Genomic DNA, 16,049 nt, shown 5'->3' with positions numbered 1-16,049 from the left:
CTCAGAGCCTGGAGCCTGCTTCGGATTCTGTGTCTCCCTTGCTCTCTGCCCCTCCCCCACTCACACTCTGTCTCTCAAAAATAAATAAAGATAAAAAAAAAAGATTCTGAGAGCTGTAGTCCTCTTGAATCAATCTTCTGCGGGCATGTTTGCACTGGGTGGAAGAAGGTGTCATTTTACAATTTCCCAGGACTCCGGTGCTGCCAGTCTTTGCAGCCACCACAGCCACACAGGTCACCTCTTCCAAGGTCTGACCCAGGAGATCTTACGCCAGGCTTCCCTCCTCCTTCCGGTGTCTCTGTCTTTCCCATCTCTCTCTGTGCTTTGCTCTCTTGCTTTCCTTTTCTGCTCTGCATTAAGGTCAAGGGCAGGAGCCTTTGGAGGAGCATGGGGACCTAATGTCTCCTGGGAACGGGCACAGATGAACCCTTCCCATTCCCGACTGAGCCTTGGCGCCCTCACTGTTGGAATGATGTTCTACCCTCATGCAGTTAATAACATTCACGAGGTTCTTTTACCGCCCAGGGGCGGGACATGGGTCCCCTGTCCAGGTGTACCTCGAAATGAAGCTGCTGGGGAAACAAGGTCTCTTTCATCATTTGTAAACACAAAAAAACCCATCGAGATCTATTCTTAAATAATTTATTTTTTAATAATGACTTCTGTAAAAAGTTACACTTAATTAGGAAAACCTGAAGAAATCCAATAGCTCTTAGGGGAAAACTAAATGTGCAAATTTCAAATGCTTTCTATATTAAGTATAAATAATTCCATTTTTTCACATTAAGAATGAAAATATTGATAAACACAAAATATTAAAATACCAACTGTAGAAGAACTAGATGAACACTGAAGTTTATTTAAAGTCTTTAGAAAAAAAAAAAATTATTAAGATTTACGTCCAGGTAAGAGACTTATGGAGTCCCAAGAGGCAAACATGTCAAATAACACAAGTAAAGGCTATGTAGAGTTATAGACTGCTAATATTTTCAGGTTGTTAAGTTCCAGACCCCCCCCCCCAAAATGGCAGCCTTTACCAATGCGTTTCCCCCTTTTTTCCCAGAACATGTATGAGAGTAACACAAAGCATATAGAGACCTGCAGGCCATGGACAGAAAAAAATTGCCTTAAGCTAGCTCATGGTCACAGGGTTTTGCTGTCCCAATGCTTAGGTACCCCTGGATGTGAGGTCACCACCAGCACCTGGGGACAAAGCATTAACACAGCAAATAAAACCATCATTAAAGGCCACATCTTCCCCGTGACCTTCTCCAATCTCATCCCTGTTCCTTCCTAATCTCATCTCTAAGGAGGTAGGATACTGAGAGACACGTCTCTACTGAAGAGAGCAGTTTTTTATCATATGGCTGGGACGTGGCTCTGACCAAAGCTTCATTACGAAGGCTGAGCTTTTAAGGAATTAACCTTTGATGCAATTCCTTCTTTCTTAGGGAAGGCCACAAAAGTCTATCTCTGCGGCCAAATCCCCAAGGTGCTCAGGAAGTTGCCGGTAATGTGAACCACTATGAATCCATCATTTTAGGAAGACACTGCAGCAAGCATTTTCCCCAGAGCTGAAGAAACGTCTTCATTTAAATAATCTTGAAGTTTGCAATAAAATAAATAAAGTGAATTACATTAACACAATAGGGAGGTCCCTTCAACAAGGCAGCTGGTTGAAGTCACGCAAGCTGTATAAGATGGCGCCCCTGACAACAACCAGAAAATAGGTTATTATTCAGTCTTCGGACTTAAACCTCAGGGCAGCATTTCAACATAATAATAAAAAAAATTCCCTCATACATAATATAAGGGCACATTATATATGTACACACTTTTATGCACACCTTAGTTAGGGCTAACTTTCAAGAGAAGACAGTGATAACCAAGAGGGTCACACATCTTCCTGCTATTCAAATATTCTGATTTTTTCAAAGGTGCATACTATCAAGAGCAGCTGGTTTGCGTTTCAGTGTGAACATATCCAGTCGCAGCAGCCTCAGAATCACAGTCTGTGGATGGGTCTGTGTCTGCCGTGTCCGCGGAAACGGATCGAGGCAGATAGAGAAAGACCACTAACTACTGACACTCTGAACATGTCCCTTCTCCCTGAGCTTCCTGACCTTCTGGCAGAGGGCCTGCGGGCAGTGAGGGTTCAGCTCGTCTCTCTGAGCGATGCGACATGGGGCCAGCCAGGTGGAAGGGTTCTGGTTCCCCAGCCCGCATGGCCAAGTGTCGGCTCCCTTCTCTCCAGGGACGATGGAGCTGTCCCAGCACAGGTTCTGAGTCCATAAGGCTCCCGGGCCTACTGCGTGGCAGGTGACGCTACACCATCCACCGCCAGCCAGTCACTAGCTTTGCTCAAAAGCCATCCAGGAACTCAAGACCGCAACCGCGAGCGGATCTTGCCTCCCTGACTCCAAGTCCCCCCACCCCGGAGCTCACTGCCGCAGGGACGGCCCTCCGGCGGGGACAGCACCACGCTGGCTAGTGGCTCGAGGGCCTCCCCACCCCGTGGCCGGGCTGGCCGCTGCCGCCGCTGCCATCAGCCGTATAGCTGCTTGAACTGGAAGCACTCGTTGCAGTAGCCGTTGCACTTGGCGTTGCCGAAGTGGTCGCAGGCGGGGGCGCGGCAGCGCTGCTTGGGCGGCTCCTCGGGGGCCGGCTCGCCCCGGAGCGGCGCGGGGCCCGCGCGCTGGCCGAGGTGCTGGCACTCCATGCAGAGTTCCTCGCTGCGGCAGGCCAGGATGTTCTTGCAGGAGGCCCGGGCGCACTTAGGCCTGGAGGCGCTCGGGGCGGTTCGAGGCGGGTCTCTGCGCTGGCTTGATCTCTGAGTGGGAAGAACAGAGGGAACGGTTGGTCCCGTTGCATGGAAACAGAAAGGGGCGATCTCATTGGACAGCGTGGGTTCTACAAAGAGCCAAGAGCAGTTTCCCGACCTAGGAATCTGCGAGCAGCCAGTGATCTGGAGCCCTCAGTGGACACTTCTTCCTGGTCCCGCCAAAGCGGGCCTCGCCCCAGGGAGGCTGAGTGGAACCCCCAAGCCTCACCCGGAGGCCTGCTAGCGCTGGCCCAGCTTTCCTCTGGCCGGATGAGCAATAAGCTGCCCTTGCTTAGATAAACTCCCTGCCGTTCTATAAACAGGAGAGGCATCGGTCAGCCAGAGCTTGCTTTTCTTACATGCCCTTGCTGGAGGCACCTCCTCGCCTGTTTCCTGGTACAGGATTAGTTGGGTAAGTCTGCTAGCCTCTTAGAAACCTGTGCTTCTACTACAAATTCAAGGAGTCTCTAGTTGACATCTGGCTGTTTGGAGGCTTTATGAGGTTTTAATCTATGGCTGGCTTTGTTCATTTTTTATTTTATTTATTTATTAAAAGTTTTTATTTATTTGTTTTGAGAGAGACAGAGACAGCGCGAGTGGGGGAGGGGCAAAGATAGGGGAGGGGGAGAGAGAATCCCAAGCTGGCTCCAGACTGTCAGTGCAGAGCGGGATGCGGGCCCAAACTCAGAAACTATGAGATCCTGACCTGAGCAGAAACCAAGAGTCGGGCGCTTTACAGACTGAGCCAGCCAGGTGCCCCTCTTTACTTTTTAAATGCATTCTAAAGTACACTTCATCCGTAGGAATCAAGAGTTGCTACTGCACTTCCAACCCCGGGGGAGGGGGCACAGTGACACCACCCACCTCCCATTCTACCCTCGGAATAGGGAGCCAAGTCTGCTTGTCACAGTCGGGCAGCAAGGAGGGCTGGCCCGCGCGGAAGGGGAAGGACCTCAAAATGTCTCACCAGTTGGTCTTCCGTCCTTTTTGCCGCGTGAAATCTCTGGCTCTGCGCTTCAATGAAACACTTCTGACAGTACCCTTCAAACACGGTGCTTCCGAGAGTGCCACATTCCCTCCCCAGGCAGGGGACGCCGTTCTGGAACCGGGGGGCCGTGGGGCCGGCGTTTGCGGCAGTGGTGACAAAATCTAAAAGAGAGTTGGTGCCAATCAGTTCCCCATGGGTGGTGTCCAAGCAAAGAGAGAGGCTGCTGTTAGAGAAACAAACAGGTTTCGGACACAGATGTGGGCAGTCTGCAGTGCATCCTGGAGCGCGGCCTTTTATAGATGCCGCCAGGTCAAAACTAGTAACGATGCCATTATTGACACATCTTTGACTTTACACATCTCCCACTTTTGAACACGCTGCGCTGGCCACGCAGTCACTGTGCAGAGGTATTAACTGCCCGTCCCGCTTTCCAATTGGATTTTTACGTCAATGGAGGCTTCCCTCTCCCCAGCGATTGCTCTTCAGATTTTGAGTTTTCTCTGTTACATCTAAGTTTCCAGAGAAGTCTTGTTTAAACTACCTCAGAAATGCCAGACGCTGAATGGGCCTTGGGAAGACAAATTCTATGGATGCTACTTATGAGGCGCTATAGGGTTTTGGAAGGTGGTTCTCTGGGCCTTTTGCCTCCACGTGGGGCTGGCACGGCCACACCTGACCCCATGGCCCAGAGGGGCTGCCTTCCTGAAGCTCAGGAACAAAACTGCTTCTAGACAGGGGTTTTGAAAACGGGGGTTAGGGAATCAATCATTTCACTCACGTTTGTTTTCTCTGTATTCGATGAAACACAGCGTACAGAAGCCTTTGTTTTCTGGAGTCCCGAAATACATGCAGCCGGCTTTTCGGCACTTGCTCGTCCCTGTCCTGTCCCCTGGAGTCCGTGGGGCCTGAGAGACACAGGCAGGGGGAGCCTCTGTCCCGGCTCTGCGGCAAGAATGTGGGGAGAGACTCTGCATGAGCTGCGAGGGGTCCGACTTGGACCTCTGGTGACAGGAAGGAGGGACGCTGGAGCTGAGGCCCAAGGAGGGCTCGGCTGTAGTCCTTTTGAAGCAAGTACTGCAGATCCCATTAAATGTCCTGGTGACGTCCTGCAGGCAGGCTCGGCACTTCCCGGGGTCCAAGTGCCTCATGCTGTCCGAGGTGTGGCCCGCGTTAAGCTGCCGGGCGTGGTGGCAGCGCTCGCAGAATCCGTTGTGCTGCACGTTCAGCGTGAACGGGCAGCCGGGGCTCCTGCACTTCATGGCGGTGGTCTCACTGAACAGGAAAAGGCTGGGTGCCGTTGGAGGGGCCGAATGAGGCCCCCCAGTGGGTTCCTGGGGGCTCCAGCCCACGGGCTCATAGGCCTCGCCCCGGGAGGGAGCGCCAGGGAGCGCCTCGGGGCCTGGCTTGGAGTGCAGCTTTGAGGACTTGGTTTGGTTCTTCTGCTGCCTCTCGAAGCACTCATGGCACAGAGGCTGGGTGTTCACGGACATGAAGAAAGGACAGTTGGGCGTTTCACATTTTACGTCCATGAGAGAAAGCTGGGGCACGGACGGTTCCAAAGGGTTCTGGGCGTGCGTCTCTCTCCGCTCTCGCTCGTGGTTCTCCTGCCACTTCTTGTACTCGTGCTGGACCAGTTCAAAGTAATCATCGACCAAGTTTATTTCTTTGGGTAAGTTAGCTTCATCCAGCCTAAAGATCAAAAGGCAAAATATGAGATGGTGTGCACACACACAGACACACACGATTTCACATCACTAGCTCGTAGGACAAAATTTTTAGCATGGGGATTATAGCAATAACTTGATAACCATTCGCCGAAATGCAGGCCTATGATCAAGGGTTTGCGCCTCCAGCACAGTCCAATACTGCTAAGAAGGCTCCATCATCTCAGGAACCAGAGTCTTATTTAATCAATCTTGCACCACCCCCAGTTACGGATAATCCAAAGAAAGGGCTGTTCTGGGGCTGCCTCTATATGTAATATCTCTGGTCCTCTTTTAAGAAGTCACTTTTACTTTTTAACTCCTGAGATCAAATTTGTAGTAACACATTACTCAGCATATTCAATTGGGACTAGTCCACTCTATAGTTCAAACAACTTTGGGACTTCGTGTCCTGTGTGTTGCTGTTAGTCATCTTAAACTTGTGCCAGGTCTCCACCAGCATTAACTGCTACTCTCGGTCACTGAGCGGCAGACACACCCCTAGGGCGATGTCCGATGACTTCTGATTGGCTGTCATTCCTTCATCTCCACTTGGAGAAGCGGATTCTCATATACCTTCATGGCCGTCTCTTGTACATTGCAAGTCCGAAGACACAGGTGTCTCTCTAACATAAGCCAGTGATTAAGATTTGGCATCACAATGTGCCCCCTTCGTCTCTCCTCCACTTTCCACATTGGCAAAATCACACGGCGGCTGTATAAACACAATCTACAATCCAGCCTGTGTCTGATGTGTCTGTCCTAACCAAGACACCAAGAGAAAAGGGCTTTTATTTCCCCAAATTTTCACTCGCTGGCCTGCTCCTAGGGCCATTAAACGAAACAAAACTATCCTTGGTTTCATATACTTAAAAGCCATAGTTCTGACCATCAGCATCCAGATAGGCAGGAAAATCATATGGATACATCACTTGTTCTCATGTGAAACCAAAGTTAGTACTGCCTCCAGTCACCCTCTCTCACTCACGGACACAACTCTGGGTTTGTTTTGGATTGGAGGAAACTGGTTTCACAGAGCTTTATTGTTGCACTCTGGGGCGGCATCAGTTTATGTGGCTGACGTACAAACAGCTAAGGATGACAGAGGAGAGCACTAAGAATAAACTCTTACTTTGCAGCATTGATCAAATGGGTGGTGCCGTGGTCCCAGCCTTGGACGGGGATTTCGATCACCATCAGGTACTCTTTCAAGAGCTTTTCCTTCATCTCGTTTTCAGGATCTGTCAAAAAGTGAACTTTTAAGTCTTCAAATCTTCCTCGCTCTCTGTTAACAAGTGGAACAGCTCGGATTTCTGGAGGAAGGAAACAACGCGTCAGCAACATGTGATTCCGCTAAATGAGATTCCGCGTGAGGCCACGTATGTAATGATTAAAATTTGAAAACAAAGAAAGGATACAACTAAAGAGTGGAAAAGTACGAGCTAGCCACTGTCAAACTCAGATGGTGGGACAAACTGTACTAAACTCTAACATCCAATGCTTTATTCAGGAAGCTAGGGGAGCATCAAGCATCCTGGAGGCAGTGGATCTCACTGGTTAAGTCCCCACAGTTCAGAATCACACTGATCCGAGTTTGAATCCTCTGTGACATGAGGCAAGTTACTTAACCTCTCTGAGCTTCTCATCTGTAAAATAAGGCTACCAATGCTTACCGCCCATAAGGACGCTGTGAGGATGAAATGAAGGAAAATAACATCCCTAAAGCACTCAGCACATTGCCTCTTCCACTGGAAGCTCTAATAATAACAGCTAACCTGACAGGCATTGACCTGCTCTATGCCAGGGCTCTGTGCCTTACACTGTCATGTATCAATGGCAGTAATAATACAATACATCTATCTCCTACTTGAAAGTACTTTCCACGCCAAACACAAAGATAGTGGGTGTTATGGTTACCTCAACTGCATGAGTGTTGCTAATCAGGTACATAACAGAACACTGTATTCAAGCAAAAGATAATAAACATAAAGGAGGCGATCGTAATAAGGCCTAAAAGAGCCTGGTGTTCAGTGGCAACAGGGTGTCCCAGTATCTGCCAGCAGTTACAAGCATGAAATCATGCTCCGTTTTCTCACCGGGTCCGCTGTCCTTCAGGGTCACCAGGGGTACAAAGTGCTGGCTGTCGTAGCCAAGGATGATGGGGTATCGGTAGCATTCCTGGGCTGGCCAGTGGAGAGGCAAGTAAATCCCGCCCACCTTCAAAGGAGCGAAATTGGAACCCGACTCCAAACTTCTCAGCATTTTGTCTGTGGAGGGAGAGAGAAAGAGAATTAAGGCCCTCCGCTGATTTCCACCAAATTCTCTTCAAGCTGCTGTTGCCCGTGACTTAGGTAGGCTGGGCTTTTCCTAAGAGCTAAAGCATCAAAGCTGAAAAGCACTCGAATACAAAGAAAGCGATCTGCGGGCATCTCACCTGAAATGACGATGATTGGCCTCCTGAGGATGTTGCAGAGGACGAAGATGTGGATCTCCTCCAGTGAGCTGTACTGAAGTCCGGCCCGGGCCACGGGGGTGTCAGTGGAAGCCATTTTGATGAGGCTGTCCCACTCATCGGTCCAATTCTAAGGAGAAGGGGTGAAGGGAAAGCCATGGTTGAATGAATGTTCTATGCATTAAAAACGCAGTCTGACTTCGCTCTCTACTTATTCATTTATGTAACTGAGCTCGCTTTTCCCCTTTCTGGAAATCATCATTCAAATGATCACCCTTTTTTCCCCATTTTGGTGTTCTTCCTTCACTTTTTTCCACTAGAAGGCAAACTTAAAACGTGGGGGAGGATGGGGACAGCACCTGTTTTCAAAAAAAATTCCCTCACGAGGCACAGCACCAAGGCCCCTTATCCAAATGTGCACAGAACCTCCAGGCCTGGGAACAGAGAACTGCGAGGCCCAGGTCTGAATCTGATCGGCAGGCTCAGTAGAGCACACAGATGGGCAATCAGATTGGAAAGTGACCCAAAACACCCCAGGCAAGGCCATGAACAGAAGCTCTTCTGCTAAAAGGCAGAGATGCCCAGCTGGGAATCTGCAGTCCAGAAGCCCCTCTGCGGTGACAACAGCCTCAGGGTCACCCCATAGGAGGTTTCTGGTGTTTTCCACTGACTGTGCTCTGCTTGGCGAGTGCATGTGACCTTGTAAATCATAAGCTCCTTGAGAGCAGGGCGCTGGGCTGAGGGACCCTTTCCCACCAAGGGGCTCTATCAACGGATACTTAAGGGGGGCCAAAACATACCCGAGTGTCGTAGCAAAGCCCCGTCTCCACAAACTCCTGAGATTTAAGAGACTCGAGCTGCCAGCGGAATTTAAAGTTGCGCGTATCTGTCTCCTTAAGAGTGCTGAAGAGCGCCTTCCTCAGGACCAAGTCTGTGTCCTGGACACCCCACATGTACTGAGAAGCAGCGTGCATGAGGCAGTTTCCATCACCTGAGGACAGAAGCAACACATATCAAAGCCCTAGCAAAGGTTTTCAGGATGCACTAGCCCACTAGCCTAATGCTGAATAGGGCAGGCGTGTGAGAAATGCAAATGGCTTGATTTCTTAGTCAAAGGACTCGCTGAGAACACTTCACAAGCTAATGACAGCTTTAAGGAAAAAACCATTCTCTTCACCCTTATTTTTAATGACTGACACCAACGGAGGAGAGGCATCAGGGACTGAGTATCAGGGGACCTCGGTTCTAGCCTAGCTCTGCCCCAACTGGTTTAGGTGTAACCTTGGGGGAAATTCCTCAGCTTCTGAGTATTTTTTTTCTCTTTGTGAAATGAGAGCATTGGATTATAATTCTAAAGTCAGTCCCTTTCTAGCACTCCTTGATGCTAGATGCTTGAAGAAGACACTAGCACTATTACTCTCTGGCTCTAGAGAGAACACACGGTGTAATACGCACAAATCAGGAAGCTGGCCTGGCTCCGTTTACTAGACAGGGACGGTCTGGCGGAAGGTCTGGCTATGACTCAGTGGTAAATGACTTGACCATTCCACCAAAGACTCTGGGGCCTGGGAGTTTCCTCTCCAGCTTTATAAAGTGGGATTAAGAACATTGAATTACCTACCGCCAGCCTGCCTTTGAGCATTTTGAGAAAAAGGCAGGTCTAACTCTATTCCATTAATTTGTTCCTTTTACAGGTGACAACCCACAATTCAAGAGATTGTCTTTTTCCCAACCCCCAAACAACACACATTTAGGGGGATGTTCAATACCAAAAAAGTTAACTCCTTACTTGAGACAAGTACACAGTTGTTTTTATAAAGTTCACCTGTTTCCTTACATTACTCCACAAGTAGGGCTATAAAAGCTTTAAAACACTTTTTTTTAAAAAAAATCAGATTTTAGAGTCAAACTGTAAAAAAAAGCACAACAAAACAACGAAGAAAACCCTTCAACTATCCATATACACAGCCAGGGTCCCTGCGATTTACACACGTAGAAAGACTAGCCAAAGAAAATAATCAGACAAACGAGCAAAAAAAAGATCGCTCAGTCTTTTGTCTTGGCAGAAGTGTGGCAACGACTGCGTTCTGTTGAAATTTCCCCTTTGCAAAATCTAGAGCAAAGATAAGGCTTTTTTCTTCTTCTTCTTCTTGCGCTTACTTTCAGTTCTTTATTGAGATGCACCAGTACAAAATTCCCTAAGTAACATCTGGAATTCCCCAGCGTGAAGTTATTTGACTAGCAATTGAGCAACAGCTATTGTACTTTTTGTTCTGGTGTGTAGACATTTAAACAGCCAAGTGCACCCTGGACTTTCCAAGTGGGTGTGGTCAGGGTGAGCTGGAATCAGGCTACTCATTATACAAGTGAAATCGCTGTAGCCAATAGACGCTGGAATTTTTCACATGAAGTTTCAATTTTATGCCACCTACTCCCTTCCTCATTCACCGCAGTCTCATATCCTCAAATGCAAACTTGTGAATCACCCCCTCCCCAAACAGACCATTCACTTTGTAGAACCTTCCTGGAGGAAAAGGTGCTTTTTTTTTTTTTAAAGGTGCTAATAAAAACCAGAGTAAAAGTCACTTTGTTTCCCCTCTTCCCCTAAATATCTTTTCTTCCTTTTCCAGAAATTTAAGGAATTTTCTTGAACCTGGGGAAATACAAGGATCGGAGGCCCCAAATCCCTATTTCCCAGATGATGGTATCAAAATGCACTTGCTTTTGCAGCTTTATTTGTGGCATGAGCCTTTTCTGACATTAATGGCATATCTTTGGGAAACAAGTGTTTACTATTTATATACACTTATTTTCTTAAGGCATAAATTCAACCTAAAACGTCAGTTTACTCTGTTAAGGATAAGACGGTTTTCCTCTCCTGACCACATTTCTAATTTGGCAGAATCTCTCTGTTTCCAACTCTCCCAAAGCTCACTGCGTCTCTTTTTTTGTAACAAAATGGGAGAGAGAGTTAAAACCACAAACTGTCAGGAATATAAACCCCTTGATGATGACTTAACATAATTGCCCACTTCTACGCATCACTTGATTTAAGGCCAAGAACAATGTAAACACTGGCTATTCCCAGTTTTCATTCTACCTCTGTTTCTAAGAATCTATGCTTCAAAAGTATAGACGGCATGTTGAAGTAATGCTCAAGACCACCCAGGACACAGCCAAATACGTATCTCCAATTGCTCCACATTACTCAATTCCAAAACAGCCAAAGATAACGCACCAACTAAGGTAATTAAGTTAATACTCTTATCTCCTAGTCAACAAGGATCTCTTCTGCTTGGATGCATTATTTGGATTGAGGTGGTCTTAAAGAACCACTGTTCCTGATGTAAGAGCCTTGCATTCCTGTCCTCACTTGGACTGTGAGCGTTTAATTGCTCGTGAACAGTCTATTTGCTTCTTGCGATAGTTAGCTACATGATAATATAGGATTTTGTATCTGCATGAAACAGTACGCTTGGAGGTTTCCATGATATACACACTCTTGCTCAAAGGAAATAATCAAAATACAAAACAGTAAAGCTTAGAATAGGAAATAGCTACTAGTGGGTAAAGGGCCATTGGACAGATACACACAGGCAGCAAGAAATTCAGAACTAGGAATCCCTGAAAATAATGAAGTAGAGGTTTAACGTCTGCGCTAAAAGTCTCAAGTATCGTTCTATCTCATATCATGGGACCAAAGTCAACGGAACCTGGGTAAAGGTAGAGCAGACAACAAGGGGGCCCTCTTGTTCTCAACAGCCGCTCACTGGCTAAGCCATACAATGCCATCAATTCAAGAAGTAGAAGGTCATCATCACAAGCATCTTCTAATGGTAGTGGGAGACAACAATAGTAATACCAGTTTTCACACCATGCTTTCCTTTTGACCTTAAAGCCTTTCAAGGTTTCCATTACTGGCCAAGGAAGGGTATTTTACAAATGATTAAACAGGCAGTCACAAGACTTAGATATGTAAGTCATCCAATGGGAGGCATGGTGTTTAGAAACGCATTCCTCAAGCCTCAGTGGCTGTGCTAACACACATGACTACAAAGTATCCTTAACAAAAATAGTGGCAAAGCAAGCTTGCTTTTCTCACATGCCTACTATAGAGTTTCTACACTGAAGTGTCTACAGTCTCAAGAGACTTGAGTTTGGGCGAGTGCTACCAGAATTTAATGAGTGGGGACCCAGCACGGTGGCGGCCAACCCCTAGACAAGGTTTCTTACCATTCGTTTTCAGGGCCACCAGCTTCCTGACTTCTCGACACCAGTTCAGTTTCTTCTGGCTTTCGAGGGACGCCTGGATGTTTCTGTCAATGAGAGCTTTGTGGATGATCTCCCGAAACTGTGGACAAAACTGGCAAGTTCTGAACATTTCTAGTGTGTATCGGTGCATGGATTTGAAATGGTGAATGATCCCGTTGGTAGGCTTAAATATATCTTCTGGAGTTCTCTCTCGTATCTTCACAGCTTTGCGCATGTTACTCAAATACAAAGCCTGGGGAAGGAGTTGTTCAGCCATTGTGCTCCGCAATACCTGAAGAGGAGGGGGGAAAAAACCCATTCCGTTAGCCCAGCTTTGATGCTGCTCCTATATACCTGGCTGCAGGAAACCCCTGTGTTTGATCTTGTCACTACCCTAATCTGTAGGCAAAAGATCTTAGTCACCTCTAGTCCCAAGATACCAGCCGGCCCCCAAGATTAACTCACACTGGACTGTTTTAGGTTACATCACTTTTAAAGATTAGTCTAAACAAGAGAAGGAAGGCGGAGAGTGGGCACTGAGGAGGAGGGGAATAACCGTGTTTTCAGTAACGTTTGTTAGGGAGCCAAGCCCGTCCGTCAGCAACAGGTACTGCACCTCATAACCAACGAGCCCCCATCTCACTCTGATGCCACTCGGATACAGCCACTGGATGTTAGGAGTCCTGCATGTCAGTGCCAGGCACGAGGTAGTCCTGACAAGTCGGTGGCTCCTCCCCTAAGACCACTGCTGAGCAACTCTTGCTCTTAGCAAAGCCTTGATTCATCTCTGGTTCGCCCTCCCTCCCTATACTGGAAAGTAAATGTTTTGTGAAAAATCTTGAAATGTTATGTTGTCACACAGGCTGCCGATGAAAGTTTCCTCTTTAGCCCCAACGTGAAATATTTATAAAGAGCTTATTTATAAAACGTTTTATAATATCTATAGAGTTAAAACGGCATATGTTCTAACCAATGAAAAAAAGCCTATTTCCAGTAAGATGCTTTGCAACTTTAAGAGCAAACAAAATGCAATCTTTCAGAACCTCTCGATTGAACTTCACAGCATCAGAATAAGAAATAGAGCGATAACAATAATAGAAGAGTGCAGGCATTAGAGCTCAGTCATTCCAACTGCCAACCGGATTTATGATCATCCTCCCGGTGCCAACCAGCACTCGGATGCATTTCCCACCCTGCCTTCACCCTGAAATCTTTAAGCGTGACCACTGGTGGAAAGAAATGAAAGTCTGGAAGCAGATAAGGAAAGACGTTTCAGCCAGGGGGACACTCAGGACAGATGAAACCCCGGCATCCACAACCCATGCCAGCAGCATGGGATGTGGTGAGCTGATGCAGCGTGGGGTCTTTGCAGGGTGTGAGTGTGGAAGGCCAGCTCTCATTCCTCCGTCTCTGGAGGTTCGCCTCACAATACATGTTGGTTTCCAAGATGAGACAAAGATGGTTTTGGAGCATTAAGACATTCCCTAGGAAGTTTCATGGGGATTGTTCATCTCACTCCTGTATCGTAGCATTTGACTGAGCAAGCTTTTAGTTGAGAAAGACCTTAAGCCTATCTCCGAGTGACAAGAAACCTAGATTTTAGGGAAGCCATTCCTAGGTGGGAGTAGGCTCTCTTAAACCCATTGACAAAGTGGTTTAAATTCTGTGGCCCACTCCAAGTAGAAAGCTTGGACTAGAGGACCCTGAGGTTGCTCCTGAGGATTTTCTGGTGATAGTTTTGGATCAGGATTCCTATTCTGATTGCCAGTGAGGCCTGGGAGACACTATTCTCTGGGTCAGTCGTTAACCTTTCCTGTTGACATCAGACATTGGCTGAAGGTGGAAATAGGTAAAATTATAACAGGCAGGACCCCAAGCACAATGAAGGGACAAAAACCTCACACACATTTCTGCTTTTGTGGCATGGCAAAAAGTCTCATGATGTCACTCATTCATCTGTTCATCACTCAACACGCGCTGCCTGACCACCTGCTGAAGGTCGAGTGCCATGCATGACGCTGGGTCTAAAAAAATCAAAGCTGACCCCATTCTCTGTCTGCAGCCAAGTCCACGGAAGTGCGGTTCCCGCTCAGGATCCACATCCAGGGCAGAGAGTTTTGCCTAGATGCCACATCTTCCAACACCTGCCCCTCACTATTCCCACAACACAGATTGTTTCCACAAATGCCTGCTGCTCTCAGAGGGGGAAGAGGCGGAAAGGAAAAAGATCTGAAACAGCTAAGCGCTGCCTTTTTGTTTTGCTGAGTGTTCTATTATTCTCTTCTGACTTAAAAAATCTTTCAGCAAAGACCTCGAACACTGAGAGCTGTAAACCATATGCAAGACATGCAAATGTCAATACAGGATGGCTCAAGGTCATCTCATTCATAGGGTTGGCCTTGCACAGCCTGCAGAATTGCCTCCTTAAAAGAATCAAAATGCACAGTCCAAGCTCCCAGTTCTTGGACTTCTCCACGCTTAAAGAAGAAATTCTCCTGACCTGTGATTGTAATGCCTTTACAGGTAAAGATGTATGCTATTACCCTTAACATTAATTTTGTGTTTGTTACCTCACTGACTTTTTACCAACGAATACCTCACCCGAACTTCGGGAAAATTTCCCGCCAAAACTTCAAAAGTTGCACAAGGAATTGTAACAAGCTCAAGGAAGCACCTTAGACTGTGAGAAGGGCGCAGTAACTGGCTGCTCAGTGACTGGGGACACTAGGGCTGTGGTCCCCAGAGGGCTGTTTAATGAACAATGGTTCTCTCCAAATGCTGCCCCCAGACATTAGACCAGACCAGCTTTCCAAGATCAGAGGCAGGGAGAACTGAAAACAAAGTGGTCTCAAAGAGCTGAGCTCCTTCCTTACTTAATACCACTGCTTTCCTGAGAGGCCAGGTGGCAGGATGTGGGACGACCCGGGCTGACAAAGACTGTCTGACTGTGGGGTAGGGGCTGGGGCAGGGGCCTGCACAACGCTGTAAACCGGAGCACCCGAAAAGCAGGCCAACGACCCACTTCGACGCGCACACTTGTCTAAACGCTGCTGCAACAGAAAGAGATGAACCCCTGTCCCTCGACCCCACCCACCTCCCCGCACTTAACTCTGCAAGCTGTCCCTGGATAGGCAGGCTGGCTGAGTCCCCCACCCCCGGCCGGTTTTGTTGCCTCTGCGACACCCCACCCGGCGGTGGGCTGATTCTGCACAATCTGGGAAGAAGCCACAGCGGTTCTGCAAGGTCTACGTGTCCCAAAGCATGCAGAGGTTGATTAAAAAAAAAAAAAAAAAAAAAGGCACAGAAAGGAGCAAAGCACCAACGACCACCGATCAAGCAGTCCGGAGGCGATTCTCCACAAGTCAGCTGCAGCTTATGTGTTTTTGCAGTATTTAAAAGGACCAGTTGGCCGGACGAATCCAGAGCTGTCACCCCAACATCTGGCGCGGCGATCTCAACTCGTACCATTTCAAAAGCTACAACGCGCACACGTCCCCTCCAGCACCGCTGCAAAACCCATGCCAGCTAGACGAGGCAAGCCCGCGAGTCGCTGGCAATTACGCACCCGCTGCCCTGGCCCCGCGGAGCCGGTGGTAGACGGCACCGGGACGCGGTGGTTACCTGTCCCGGCCGCGCTATCCTCTTCCTAAGTGCCAAGTCCAGGTCAGGGCAGGCGCGCGCCGCAGGCGGGGATCGATGCCGCGCCGAGGAGGCGCCCCATGGACGCCGGAGCCAGGCGCTCGCTCGCTGGCCGGGCTGGCCGGGGGTGTGGATCGGGCCCGCTGCCGCCGCCACCGCCGCCGCACTTGTCCCGGCGGCTGCTGTCACCGCTCC

General features: G+C 48.2%; 1 protein-coding gene across 2 annotated transcripts; it reads right to left on the bottom strand.

Moving 5' to 3' along the window:
• Positions 1-839: 839 nt before the first annotated feature.
• On the bottom strand, positions 840-16,043 carry TNFAIP3 (TNF alpha induced protein 3). Of its 2 annotated transcripts, none has more exons than XM_029943763.1 (9): positions 15,837-16,043; positions 12,198-12,507; positions 8,765-8,955; positions 7,947-8,094; positions 7,609-7,779; positions 6,645-6,825; positions 4,588-5,498; positions 3,789-3,970; positions 840-2,830 (listed from the first exon to the last, which is right to left on the bottom strand). In XM_029943763.1, exons 2-9 carry the CDS (start codon positions 12,490-12,492, stop codon positions 2,546-2,548), a joined length of 2,364 nt encoding a protein of 787 aa, XP_029799623.1. In that variant the 5' UTR covers positions 12,493-12,507; positions 15,837-16,043; the 3' UTR covers positions 840-2,545. The 2 variants fall into 2 exon arrangements, with proteins under 2 accessions (XP_029799623.1, XP_029799622.1); XM_029943762.1 differs by having other exon boundaries at positions 15,781-15,846.
• Between the last annotated feature and the right edge of the window lie 6 nt (positions 16,044-16,049).

The sequence above is a fragment of the Suricata suricatta genome, chromosome 7 (genome assembly GCF_006229205.1).
Source record: "Suricata suricatta isolate VVHF042 chromosome 7, meerkat_22Aug2017_6uvM2_HiC, whole genome shotgun sequence".
Lineage (NCBI taxonomy): Eukaryota > Metazoa > Chordata > Mammalia > Carnivora > Herpestidae > Suricata > Suricata suricatta.
The sequence above is the reverse complement of the archived record's forward strand: the minus strand, read 5'-3'. Positions and strand labels throughout refer to the sequence as shown.

Excerpts from the sequence above, each read along its gene's own strand:
- TNFAIP3 (XM_029943763.1), bottom strand. The coding sequence starts at position 12,492 with ATGGCTGAACAACTCCTTCCCCAGGCTTTGTATTTGAGTAACATGCGC. Across the intron at positions 7,780-7,946 it reads GCCAATCATCGTCATTTCAG|ACAAAATGCTGAGAAGTTTG; the intron begins GTGAGATGCCCG and ends CTCCCTCCACAG. Across the intron at positions 3,971-4,587 it reads CGAATACAGAGAAAACAAAC|ATTTTGTCACCACTGCCGCA; the intron begins GTGAGTGAAATG and ends ACTCTCTTTTAG.